The sequence below is a fragment of the Sturnus vulgaris genome, chromosome 16 (genome assembly GCF_052056855.1).
Source record: "Sturnus vulgaris isolate bStuVul1 chromosome 16, bStuVul1.hap1, whole genome shotgun sequence".
NCBI lineage: Eukaryota > Metazoa > Chordata > Aves > Passeriformes > Sturnidae > Sturnus > Sturnus vulgaris.
The window spans coordinates 13,533,272-13,546,719 of record NC_142258.1 but is presented as its reverse complement, the minus strand read 5'-3'; the positions used below and the strand labels follow the sequence as shown (position 1 = coordinate 13,546,719).

The 13,448-nt window shown below is 46.3% G+C and overlaps 1 protein-coding gene across 9 annotated transcripts in view; it reads left to right on the top strand.

The window, feature by feature from the left end:
• NPRL3 (NPR3 like, GATOR1 complex subunit) overlaps window positions 1-13,448 on the top strand; it is a 41,734-nt gene that overhangs the window by 20,737 nt on the left and 7,549 nt on the right. For all 9 annotated transcript variants that reach the window (XM_014890949.2, XM_014890948.2, XM_088174540.1 and 6 more), the window contains 4 exons: window positions 2,210-2,347; window positions 3,064-3,220; window positions 4,996-5,102; window positions 6,291-6,420. In XM_014890949.2, coding sequence (XP_014746435.1) covers window positions 2,210-2,347; window positions 3,064-3,220; window positions 4,996-5,102; window positions 6,291-6,420 — 532 coding nt within the window. The remainder of the gene's footprint in view (window positions 1-2,209; window positions 2,348-3,063; window positions 3,221-4,995; window positions 5,103-6,290; window positions 6,421-13,448) is intronic.

The following is a 13,448-nucleotide window of genomic DNA, read 5'->3' as shown; positions in this document are numbered from 1 at the left end:
TAAGTTTTGGTCCATTTCCATATTGGGGTTAATTGTCCAATCCCAGCTCCAGGTTCTGCAGTCCCATCATCCCAGACTGCTCTCCTCAATTCACTGCTGTTTGCACTTTTTGGGCCTGAAGCTGTAGTGATGGCCTTGGTTCTGGGGCTGCAAAAGAATTGTTTTTTCTGACTGACTGTGAGGAGAACTTGCTAACACTTTATATGAAGTTCAGAGTTACACACCAATGCAGAATCTGGAAAATATGAAAACTAAAACTTAAGGCATCACCTGCAAGTGTTTCATGCTTTCATGTATCTCTGCTGCTCCTGGGTAACCTGATATTACAACCCCAAGAGCTTTCAGGTGGTCTCTGAACTTGCTTGTCCCATTCCTTTATTACCATGTTTCCCCTTGACAGGATTTGGCCTGGGAGATGGTGTGGATAACCACAGCTTCAGCCCTTTTCCCTGATGTATTTTGAGGGAATCCAGCTTTATCAGTCAGTTGTTTTGTGGTGGGATAAGCAGTGTTACTGGAGCTGCAGCATTTAATGAGCTAAGCCAGAGGTGTTTGTGCTTTGCATGTTCCTTCAGGGCTGGGAGCCTCTGAGCAGATGAGACATGGATTCAGCCTCTCAGTTCCATTTAAAAAGAGGAAAACACACAGTATCTGCTCCATTTGCAGCTTGAAAAATCAGCATTTTCCAGAGTTCAATGCAAGATTTGAGAACAAAACCTTTTGAAAAGCATTGTTTGCAGTGAGATGTTCCCCAATGAGTCTGATCATGTACGAGGTAGGAGGGGATGGTGTTTGCTCCCTCACCACTCTGTTGTGGTTTGGTGAGTAGCTACACCAGCAGCCAAAGCTAGCCAATGTTTTTGTTTAAAGCTGGAATTTCAGCTCTCTCCAAACCCTCTGCACAGCCTGATGAGCTTGTGACCTGCAGTTGAGTGCTGGTTATAAATGGTTAAATCATCACATAAAGACTTTTCCAAGATATGTATTTGCTCCCGGCCTGTTCCTGGCATGTTTTTTAATCTGCTTTGTGTAGAAGGGGAAATTCATGGTAGTTACTGACACAAAAGTCAAATTGCATGTCTCAACACATTTTGAATTTAAAATTCAGGCTGGAATTTTCAGAGTGCTAACTTTGAAATTTGATTTTAAGCCAAAAAGCATTGTTTGGGAAGAAAGCTTAAAACTGAAGGGCATTGAGAAATTCAATTTTCTGATGTAGGCAAGATTAGCTGTTGCTTGAGATTGATCAGCAAGTTCATGTGTTCCTAACTCATGAAGAGGAGTGGTGGACTTTGCTGCTTCCTCCCAGGGCAGGTGTTCCCAGGCCAGCATTCCCTGCCTGTGGAATGGGAATATTGTGAGAGTTTGCAGGGTGGTGCTGGCTTAGCTCCTTATGGTACATTACCCATTTGAAGTAAATATAGTTCCCTCCTGAGATGTATTCCACCTCTTGTCTAGATTTGCAGACATCTGTAGAAGCACCTGAATGATGTTCCTGACTCTAAATCTCCAGCTTTTCTGATTTTTTCAGTAAAAAGAGGCTTATTGTTGCTTTCAGGCTGAGCACCAGGGTCAGACTTTGTCTTTATTTTTCCTGAGACATCCATTGCTTCCACTCCAGTCCTGTTGTCTGTAGTGAGTTTAAGGGCTTAGCTCAGTCCCTGTGGTTTCCTAGAACGAAGAAACCACGTAACAAGCACGTTTGTGATTTCATGTGACAAGCAGGAACAGGTCTGTAAGGAAACAAACAACCTAAGCAGAACCCAAGGACGCTGTTATTGTGGAAATATGCTGCTTGGAACAGTACTTGCCCAGTACAGACATCCTCTTTTCTTTTTCCTTGGAGGGGAAAATGGAAATTGGAGGTGAAAACAATGCCCAGTTTGTCTTTGGCCTAGAGAATTTTCCTTTGCCTTGAAGTAGATCTTGAATAAACTTCTTTAATTTGAGACACTGCTGCAACATTAAGAGTGGAGGGAACAGAAGGTCGGTGGTGAAGTCTTTGAAATCTCCCTCAAAATCCTATAGGAGATGGTGCTCTGTAACTCTAAGTGTAGGAGTTCCTTGCATTAGGAGTCAGGTCCTCAGACAGGGTGTCTTCAGTCTTATCCTGTCCTGGTCTGATTTCTGTGCAGGGGTGACCCTGGACCACTGTTTTCCCTGGTAATAAAGGGTAAATGCTGTATGATTTATTGCCTTCCTATTTTAGTCTCTGCACCACAGGGGTGGTTCGTTTACACATCAACAACTGGCTGGAAGTGAGTTTCTGCCTTCCTCACAAAATCCACTATGTTGCCACCAACTTCATACCCCCAGAAGCAATTGAGAAGAGTCTGAAATCCATCAGGTAAGAGCAAGCTCTGCCCCTCAGAGTGTGGCCAGTCCTTGCTGCTGTTCCAAGGGTGATGCTGCCCATGTCTGAGGTGGCACAGGCAGGGGGATGGTGTGGCTGGGCTGTGCAGGAGGGGGGCCCTGGGCTCAGACAGGACTCCCTGGAGCTGCTGCTGTGGCTCTGTGGTGCTGCTGGATTCATGGTGGTGGAAAGCCACAGCCTTGGTGTTCACTTTGGATGGTTGTACTGAGGGGATGCTGAAAGGGTGACCTGCACTGTTTGCAGCCAGGAATTGTGTGCTCATTTTAATCCGTTGACCCAGAAGTAATTCTGCTTTTGGAAGAAAGAGAGCCCAGGTCCTGGAATACCTTATTTCCTGTGTTTGTCTACCTGCAAAATATCTTCTGCTTTCTTCCTTTCTGCTACTCCATTCTGTATTTCAGTAATGCAGATGAGCAGTTTTCAGACTTGTTCTCAATTGTGTGCCAATACAGTGCAGGCTTTTTTCCTTGTCAGTGGGGTATCCAGTTACCCTGTCTCTCCTTTTTACAGGGAGTGTCATATGCTGTGACATAAAAATAAGCTTACTTTGAACCCAGTAAGAACAAAAAGATGATATTAGAAATTCTTTTTTTATCATTACATTGACCCCAGGTATCGTGGTGTGGGAATAACAAAGCCTTCAGGAAGAGCTGCAGTTTACTGTGCAAATGTATTCTATTTTTCTGCAGGCCTTACCATGCCTTATTACTTTTAAATGATGAGAAGTCATTGCTTAATGAGCTCCCGTTGGACTGCTCTCCTGCCCTGGTGAGAGTAATTAAAACTACCTCTGCTGTGAAGAATTTGCAGCAACTGGCTCAAGATGCTGACTTGGCATTGCTGCAGGTACGGGGAGCTGTCAGCAGCTGCTGAGAGCCTTTTAAATCACGAGGTCTTTTCTCCTGTGTGCCTGTGGGCTTCTGTGGGGCAGGAGCACAGCACCTCCCTCGGTGTGAGCAGGGAGAGCCAGCCCTGGAGCCTGGGGAAAGGCTGGAGAAACAAAGGACAGAGGTGCAGGGACAGGGCAGTCCTGTCTCAGATGGGAGTCCCCGTCCCTGGAGTCTCTAATCCTCACCACTGCTCAGGACAAGTCCATGAAAACAGGCTGATGAAAAACCTCTCTTTGAATTGTGAGCACCTCCAGGGCTGCATCTCACAGCCTCTCTGGTCCACATCTGACCAGCATCAGAGTGAAACCTTTCCTCGTCTCTAATGGGAATTTCCCTTTGTTCTCCTGGTGTATGCTGCCTCAGGACCTGTCCCTGTGTCCCTCTGAGGAGAGTGGCTCTGTCTTCTCTGTGCCTCCTGTTTGGTAGTTAAAAGCAGAGCAAATTGTACTCCTGACTGACACCACAGTGGCCTGTCTTGGTCCTGCCACACTGATGTCTACATGCAGATGAAGCACCCAAAATGCAAGTGAAGGTTTACAGCTGCCATGGCCAAATATGTCGCTTCCCCTGGAGCTGTGAAGATCTTTTCTCCCAAAGACAGATGAATGCCTGGACAAACCTTCCCATCCATTTCCTTTAGTCCATTAGTGCACTTGGCAGTCATAGGAAGAAGATTTAGTTTAGGCTTGGGCAAAGATTTTGAGCCAGTCTCCTCAAGCCAGCAGCTCTTTCCAAATGCCTTTCCAGTAGTGACAACCAGCTCTCAAACCTGAATTGCTGGAGGTGACGTGATGAGGCCTTGGGAAGTTTGTGCTGGTGGAGGGATGAGACTCTGACAATCCCATGAGTTATGAGGCCACTGAGAGACCCCTGTGATGATCATTTGGGATGATCCCAGAGAGGGAAGGGTCATTCCACGCTCCTAAGGGTCGATCCAGACGCAGGGACACAACCTGTGCTCTGTGTGACAGGGGAAACACAGCTCACCATCACATGTTCTGTTCATTGGTCAGTGCCTCCTCTTGTTCCAAGGGAAAGGTCCTGCTTTGTAATAAAACTCCAGGTCTGCCTGCAGTGGTCTGTGGTGTTACTTGGCTATGGGATGAACTCTGGAAATTCCCTACTGCTTCTGTAGTTTTGTTCTCCACAAAAAAGCACAGTTAAATGCATCTAATGATACAGGCTGGATTTTATGTCTTGTAGACACTATTTATGTGGCTTTTCCAGAGCCATTAGCAACCACTGACTTGTTTAACACATTAAAATACTTTGTGTAACTCATTACTGAAATACCTCCGTGCAGTAAAAAGACAGTGTTGGTTTCCTTTATGTTTCTGTCATAGTAGAAGCTGATTCTTTTGTTTTAGTTTTCATGTATTTTATTTTTCATGTATAACACAATGCATTTTGTGCATAAAGAAAAATAGTTTTTGGGGGCATGAAAAGAAACTAAACTTATATTGATACAGTTTGAACCTTTGAGGCAGGAAATACTAAGTTGCATAGAAATGTGAAGTGAATCTCTGGAAATTCATAACCTTGTCAAATGCCTTTTGATCTGCCACATGTTATATTAAACCATGAATTTATTCTGAAGGCAGGGTAAAAGGATGGAACATTTTTCTTTCATTTCAGCTCAAACGAGACTTTTTTTGTTGTTGTATGAAACACTTGCTGACAGTTTGTATATTGATTTTGCTCCCCTAATTTTTCCCTGTTTTCTCAATACAGGTTTTCCAGCTTGCAGCACATCTTGTTTACTGGGGCAAAGCAATTATTATTTATCCTCTTTGTGAAAACAATGTCTACATGCTTTCTCCAAATGCCAGTGTCTGCCTGTAAGTAGAAGGAAAATGTGTTGGTGGCAGCACAGTGCTGAGGAGTGCAGATGCACTTTCCTTCCCTGACTGGATACAGAGGGGGATCTTTCTTCATTAATTTGTTGAGACTGTGCAAAACACAAACCATTACATGAGCCTGAACTTGCACAGCCAGTGTGGGCAGGGAGGAGCAGCAGAGCAGATCAATATTCCTCTGTGGTGGTGAGAGCCCTGGAAGCAATATTTACCCTGTGGAGCTGCTGTCAGTATTTTTTGTACTCCTGCTCACTGGATGTCCAATATGGGAACATTTAGAAACCAAAATACTTTATGACTAAGTTAAATGAGTGGTTTATAGGGCTCTCTGTGTAGCTGGCACACCTGACATGAATCAAAAGTAGCAAAAGTTGCCATTGTGTTGTTTCATGTGCTGGCATTCCACACTGTGTGCCTTGCACAGACAGAAGGCAGCAGGGCCATTTGCAGAGCCACTGCAAGGAAGATGTGGAGGCAGGGCTGGGTAATTTTGCTCTGCTGAAGATTGACAGTCCTTTCTCTATTGGATTTTGAGATGCCTTTAGACTCTGTGTTGGAACTCAGTTATAGGAAAATAGTTTTAAATTAAAACTTTGGTGATGGAAGTATAAAAATAGGGCTGGAAGGGACCTTGAGGTCATTCAACAACAACTGTGCCTGTGTCAAATATGGCAGTGCTGTTGTTGAAGGCCTTTGGAGATGGAAATGCTAAGACAGACAGTTTTCCTGATATTTAACTTGGCTATCCTTTACTTCTGTTCAGTCACATTTCTTGTCCTGTCAGCACGGGGAAGGGGCACAGCCACATCTGCAGCTGCAGTTGGCACATTCAGAGGTTGTGTGTGTACCCTGCCCAGCCCTGCCCAAGCTGTGTCCCTTTGATCAGAGGCTGCACAGGTCTGGACTTTTTAATCACTTTCATTTTTCTCCTCTGGATTCCCTCCATGCCTTGGATAAAATGCTGGAGCTGAATGTGAGGCTGAGGTGAAAGTGTGTGAGCTTCTGGCTGGCTTCTGCAGGACACAACATGCCATCAACTGTGCTTAGGGGTTTTCTAGACCACAGGGAATATTACATTTGGGAATTGGCACTCCTGCAATGCTTAACTGGATCAAAGTTACCCTGAGCAGCACCACAGAGCTGATGTGTGCCTTTGCCTCTCTCCTGCAGTTACTCTCCCCTGGCAGATGCCTTCTCCTGTCAGTTCCGGGGTCACAACCTGCCCTCCATGCTGGCCAAGTTCTCCCTCCCCGTGTCCCTCTCCGAGTTCAAGAACCCGCTGGCACCGCCTGTGCAGGAGGTGAGCTGGGCACTGCCCACCAGCTCCTTGTTCTGCTGCTTACAGGGGATGCTGCTGCTCCTGGAGCACTGGGCAGGAGCCTGCTCTTGCACATTTACAAGTTCACGGTTTCTGTGTTTCCAGTCTCATGATTTATTGTTTCACTTCCTCGTGCCAAAAAGCTGTGGGGATGTTCAAGGTGAGAGGATGCTCTGTGCTGGCACTAAAAGAAGTATTAGAATGTTTCTTTTCATGGAGTGGTGTAGTAGGGAAAACTGAAACTCCATTTGTTCTGTTCCAAACTGTCATCAATTGGCTGAATCAAGTTTGTGGATTTGTCAAAATCACATTTGCTTTTATTATATTTTCTGCTCCACATTCACAATCTGTTTTTAAAAGCAATCTGTCTGCTGACTTGGTTTTGCTGTAAAACTGGAATGGTTTAAAGGCTTTTTGAGGAAGTAGGCTCAGCATGGGGTCAGCAGAAGTCCATGTGTCACTGCATTAGCTTCTTAGTGTTAATAAAATATAGATTTTGGATTTGTGAGCTATTTTGCTTGTGCATCAGTCATGGCTTGTGGCATTTCTGGGAACTGGTGGAACACAGGCAGGAGCTCAATAACATGAGGTCTCCTGGCTGATACTGTTCTGTTCCCAGATGGAGGAGCCTGGACCTCTGACCATGGCTCAGTGTGGCAAAGGAAGCATAGGCAGAGTTCTTTGGCTGGTTTCTCATGGTGTTTGTTTCTGGCCTCCAGACTTGGGTGCTTTGGTGGCTCCATGGGTTTATCCCCTGCTCAGATACAGAGATTATCATCACCTGTGCACTCCAGCACAGCTGTGAGGGAAGAATTGGCTGTAATTACAGGTTGGCAGAGATGATGATCAGAGATAAGATAAGTAATGATGTAAGTCTAATCCCAGTAGCATGTACTGGTCAGCTGCCACTTTGGGAGGCAGAGGAAGAGCAGGACTCCACTGTAGTTACAGACAAATAAGTGTCCTGAAAATTGAAGCTGAAGTCATAGCATTGATTTTATTCTAGCTGCAGTAGCTTCAGGAGACATTCTCAGTAATCCTTTTAAAATTAATTACTTGCCTAATACTTCTCCTTCAGTAGTTCTGGTTGTTCTCAGACGTCCTACTTTCGTTTAAAATACATAAATAAAAGTCTGCCACTTACTGCTGCAGTTATGCCTTGAAACAAGGGTGCAATAAATGCTTGCCAGAGCTGATGCAGTGCTGAAATGTTTTTTTCAGTGTGTACCTTCCCTCTGCTGCTCACCTGTCTGTGGTGGGGTCCTAAGGGTCAGCAGCACAGCTTGCTTTCATCATCCTTTCAGCCTTATTGGAAGGATGAAGGATGATGCTGTGAAAAGCTGTGGCTTTTTGATGAAGCAAAGTGTGACAGTTCTTAGGGGAATTTAGATTAGAGTGAGGTTTTATGTATTTTCGTATCAGTACATTTTCTTCTACTTTGATTTACCAGTGTAGGACTTCTTGTATTATTTTTTGGTTTTTTAGTCTTTGAAGAGATGTGACTCCAATCCCTGCCCTGAAATGGTCAGGCTCCAGTTGCAATTAACAGAGATCTAATCAATGAACAATTAATCTAATGAAATGTGGGTGGGTTTTTGTTCCGCTGTGCTGTGCTAAAAGATGTTGTACTCTGAACTGTAAATATTGTCAAAATGTATTTGCTTTGCCTTTGAAAAAAATTAGCAAAGGTGGGACTTCTCTCTGTAGTTTTGTTCTTTGTGTGCACAGGAAGGGATGTGAGGTTTTTTAGCTTTAAAGATTTCCAGTGGTTTTCTGTTATCTCATGCTTTTCATCAGGCTGAGGGCACTGTCAGTGCTCCTGAAGGTCACTGTGCTGAGGGTCAATACTGTGGGAGGGGCTGCATCTGCTGCAGAAACTCTTGTGGCCCCATGGCATCCATGGCATCCATCCCATTTGATTCTTCTCTTAAGCATGGGATTGGATCCCTGCTTTTGGCATGTGCTTCTGGATGGGTAAAGAATACAGAAGGCATCAATAAAGCCCACCAGAGGAAATAGGAGACCTCTCAGAGCCCTTCCTGTTTTTATACAAAAATATTGCTTGATTTGAAAGGGGACAAAGTTATTTTTGTTCAGTTACCATTACATGAGTGGAATTCCTCTATTCCTTTGGATAGATGAAAAAAAAAAGTGACACTCATTTTTCTACATGGTGTGGTGTGGTATTTTTTGACTGGTAGGAGATAGGAACAACCTGAGCAAGGACAGGACTGCCTTGGGAGTGCATGGCTGTGTTCTGCTTTTGCTGTCTGCCTGTCACGTAGGTAGGAGGTGTCAGGTGGCTGCTGTGTGCCAGGCCTGCCAGTGCTCTCAGCTGTGCCAGAGGCTGAAAGTCTTGGTTGTGTCATCTTGATCTCTTTTCTTGTCTGAGATGAGGAGCAGTGTATTGCAGTGGAGCCCTGGTCAGTGTGTATCTGTCAGTTGAGAAGATTTTGGTATCCATGCAGTGCTCCCTGCTGCTTCCTTTCTCTGTGTTTCCCTTGGACCCCCTGGGACAGCAGCAGGGTGAGGATGAGCCCATGCTCTCAGCTCAGCTGACCTCAAGAGATCTCAGTGCTGTTGAACCAAGGCCCTGCTTTTCCTTCCCCCCTCCCAGGTGTGTGCACACAGGAGCCTTCCTCCCTTCCCTCTTCACTTTCCTAGAGCTCTGGCTCCTGTCCAGCCTGACTCTATTCATTGAATTTGTTTCAGCTGGACAAGTTTTCTGCCAGGTTAGCAGGTGGAATTCACTGGGGAGATGCAGTGAGCTCCAGGGCTGGCCCAGAGTGAGGGAGGTGATTCCTGCAGAGCTTGTGCAGCTGGGGGGCTCAGGGAAGCAGAAGCTGTTCTCCCCATTTCACAGTGAGTTGTCCCTTAGCTCCATTGTGACTTGTCACATCACCAGGACTTGCTGCAGTGCCTGGGTTTGTCCTGGGTCTCACCAGGGTGCAGCCACGGGGTGGGGAGATCCTGTGAGCTCACACAAAATGGAACTCATCTTGCCTTTTGGTAGTTTTGCTGGAGAAGAAGCAGTTTGCATCTCCTCTACCCTGACCCCAGCTGTTGGCTCGTGTCCCTGTGCTGTCCTCCTGTGAGTGGCACAGCCTTGCTGTGATTGCAGGGCACACTGGGCTGGAGCTCTGGGACTGCTCAGTGGGGTGCACACCCCTTCCAAACCTCCTGGGAATGCACAGGAGCACCTGGTGAGCCAAAGCCTTCATGGCTGGCAGGATGTGTAGCAGGCCCTGCTGCTGGTGCAGGGGAGGGCTCTGACCTGCTGTTCAGGATAAGGATTTCTTTATCCAGCATCAAATTTCTTTACCCAGCTACTCTGCACGAAGTTGCTTTGTAAACCAAGAGTTAGGGATGATGCTTGTGGCTTCCCCTCCTCTGCACTGTAACCTCAGCCAATTTCTCTGCTTCAGAAGCTGTAACACCTCTGCCCTGCCTTGAACAAACATGGACAAGCAGGAGGAATCTTCTCACCTGTAAGGAGTGTTCCTAGGTGAATTAGACATCTCATTTCCTTCCTGCATCCCCTTTATCTTAATGCACATTGTCATTATTATTGTGGTTCTTTAATTCTCCCTTGATGGGATGTGGATAACTGCAGGAAAAAACCAAACAAAAACAGATGGGAAAGCAGGACAGCTGCTGCTGAACAAAATCTGTTTAACTTTTCACTTTTGTTTTAGTCAGTCTGGGCCATCCTGCTGGGAGCCAGGCACAGGGAGATGAGGCCTCTGTCTTGTGCCTGCAGAAAATGTGCTGAGCTTTATGCAGGGCTCATGGAAAATGAGGCAGGAAAATGTGTCAGGGGATGGAGTGGGAGGGGAGCTGAGCTGCCTGCACGCCCTGAATGGGCAGCTGTGTCTTCAGGGAGCCATGCTGCACATGGGGCTGCTCTGCTGGAAGGCATTAGGAGCCACAGGAGCTTTTGTTGGCAGAAGTAGGGAAGTGGGATTAAGATGCATTTATATTGTTGGACTGGGTATAAAATCAGGGGTTTAGCACAGTAAGTTAAAAGACTATGTCAGGCTAGGCCTGAATGGAGGGAATGGTTAAGCTGAGAATTCAGATTACCTAATGATTAAAATGGCAATATTAGACAGCAAATGTTTCATCCTACATCAGTAGGAATTTGCAGAGTCTGTTTCCTGTAAAACAGGGAGAAGTTTTTGTAGTTTATGTATTCCAGGAAACAGCATGGATTGAATGCTAAAGGAAGGCAATACATTTCAGCAAACATCCCTGCAGCCCAGTGGCTTTGAAGGTGTCATCATCCTGAGGCAGGCAGCCCTCAGTTCTCCACTCAGACCTTGAAGAGAATTTGTATCAAATAACTGGATAATCCAGGCTGGAGAAAGGGGGGCTTGTGTGCTTCAGCAGGCAAAACAAGCTGTGTTTTCACTGTCTGCTCATGGAGTGAGAAACAAACCGGGATTGAGTGTTTCTAGGCTGCTGTTTCCCCTTCCCTTTCCTGAACCTGTTGCTGCTCCCAGTTATCCTTAACTTTTTAGCCCTGGGAAAGAAAACAGCCTTAAAGAATCCTTGCAGGAAATTTAACACCTTTCTCAAGAGTTTTACAAATGGCCTCAGAGAATAAGGAATGCTGGATCTTGTCCCTCCAAGACCTGGGGCTGAGCTTTCTTCTGGCCATCCCAAAGTGCCCAGCTGGGCTGATGTGCAGTGCTGTGTTTTTGGAGGCCAGTGCAGCATCTCTGCTTGTGCCAGTGAGCACAAAGCAAGGCACTGTACCAGTGCTTTGCATGACAACACCCCTGGCACTTCTCTGGGAATGGCCCTGGGCTGCTCTGTGCCAGCAGGAACGAGCCAGATGTGGCTGCTGCAGCAGACAGGACCCCCTCAGAGCAGGCTGGAAAGAGGCAGCACGGGCAGACAGGAAGCATGAAAGGAACATGGATGAAATTTAGATTGAATTGGTAGTTAAATTAAGCAACAGAAAATGTTTCACTTTATATTTCCATCACAGTCCTGGTGTTTCAGCCAAAAAAGGCTGGCTCTGGATTCCTGCTGTGCCAGAGCATGACTGAGGCAAGCAGTCCTGGGGTGAAGTATATCCCTGCCTGGGAAGCTGCTCCAGCCTGTGTGGCTTCAGAAAGGAGCCCAGCTCTAAGGAAGTGTCCTGAGAGCAGGCACAGAGAGAACCCTGCACCTTTGGGGAAGGAGCAGCATTTCCAGCCAGCACAGCACAGATGGTGCAGGGCAGCCTCGGATCCTGCAGCCCTGGTGAGCTCCATGGGAGCTTGGGAGGAGCAGATGGAGCATGGATGGAAATGCAGAAGCACAGGCAGCAGGATGGGTTAGCAAAGCCTCTGCTAGAGCTCACCTGTGGAGACACTTCTGCCTTTGGTAAGAAATGGGTCTAAACCTGGAGGGAGTGAGAATGGTGTGAGCACAAAAGTCATCACAGGGACAGGGGCCAGTGCAGGATGCTGCAGCACTTGGGCTTTTTCTGGGTTTTAAGAGGTACCAAATTCCTGCTGAACTTTGGCTAGTACAGAAGTATGTCAGGGATCATCAGTCTCTGGTCTAGGGATGGTTGTTCAAGTTTACTTCAGGATGGAAGAAGAGTTTCCTCCAGTTCTCAGGGTAGTCCCAGACCTGCAGCTCTCCTACCCAGAGATGGCACAAAGGTGTTTGGCAGGGGCTGTTGTGGCTGTAAAGCTGTAACACCACTGCTGCCTGGCTTCTTGTTCCACTGGGCCATAGATGCTGGCTCGGGGTGGCTTTCTAGGAATTTCCACAAGGGTGTGGAGGTGATGGTGCAGGATTAGAGAGGGCTGGATGAGACTCTCCATGTACATGGAGCTGCAACAACAGAAATTGGCTATTTTTGTAATTCATGGAACACCAAAGTGCCCAGGGGAGGCTGGTGTGGGTCAGGCCCTACCCACTGCTTCTGGTAGAGCCTGTCTTCCCATCTCCTTGGATTTTTCCAGGGTTGTTTTGTGCTCTGAAACGTGCAGACCTCTTTCATTTGCTAATCAGACATTGCCGTGTGCCAACAGGTTGGAAATTAAAGTAAAATAAATGAGCCATCTTTCCATCCAGGCCTGCATCTGGAAGGAAGAATTTCAGCAATGGAATCACTGGAGTAAACCTCGCTCTTCCAGGCTGGCTTCAGATGTTAGCAAAGCATTCAGTCTTTGGTGTCTTTTGCCAACCTTCTTCTTCTGTAGATTTTCTGTTAAACATGTAAAATGAATTATGGTTTTTCCAAAAAATGGATGTTTGAAGGCGATCCCAGATCATATGTTTTAAGATTAAAATCCACTGAGCCCCCAGAAGTGGTAATCCCTGAAAAGACAGGGTGTGGGTCTGTCTGCAAACAGAAGAGGTTTCTTCTGTGATTTGATAGCAGAGGAGGAACTGAGAATTACCAGATTTATGGAAAAAGGAAAATTATGTGGGCTGATGAACTTGGGTTTGGGGCTTTTATTGCTATTTGGCCTGCTACCCTGATGATTAATGCAGCAGAGTGAGCTTCCTTCTGAGCCTGAGCTCATGCTGCATGTGTTTGTCTCACCAAAACAGTGGTGGTTGCTATGAAATCCCCAAACAGCCTTGTCAGTGATTGTGTTCTGAGCCCTTTGCTATGAGAGTTGCCTGCAGTGATATGAAAAGGCTTTTTATGCAGAAATCAAGACACAATGATGCATTTTGAATGCTCCTCCCAGACTTCTGAAAACAGACCTTACAAACACTTGCCCCTCCTTCTGCCTGTGGTGCAGGTCTCCAGCAGGTGTTGGGCAATGTTTAATATTTGTTATTATTAATGTTTAATACATCTCCTTGCTTTTGAGCCTCTTGACTGCCTAAAAATCCTGATGCCTTTATTAGCTTTGGCCCTATATAGCAGAGGGAGGTGAAATGAGGGGTGGTGACTCTGCATTGAGGGGACTCCTTGGCAGCTCAGGCTGCTGTCCTTTGCCAGGGCTTGTGCTGCTGCTGCTTCTGTATTGCCCAGCCCTGTCAGGCCCTGATCT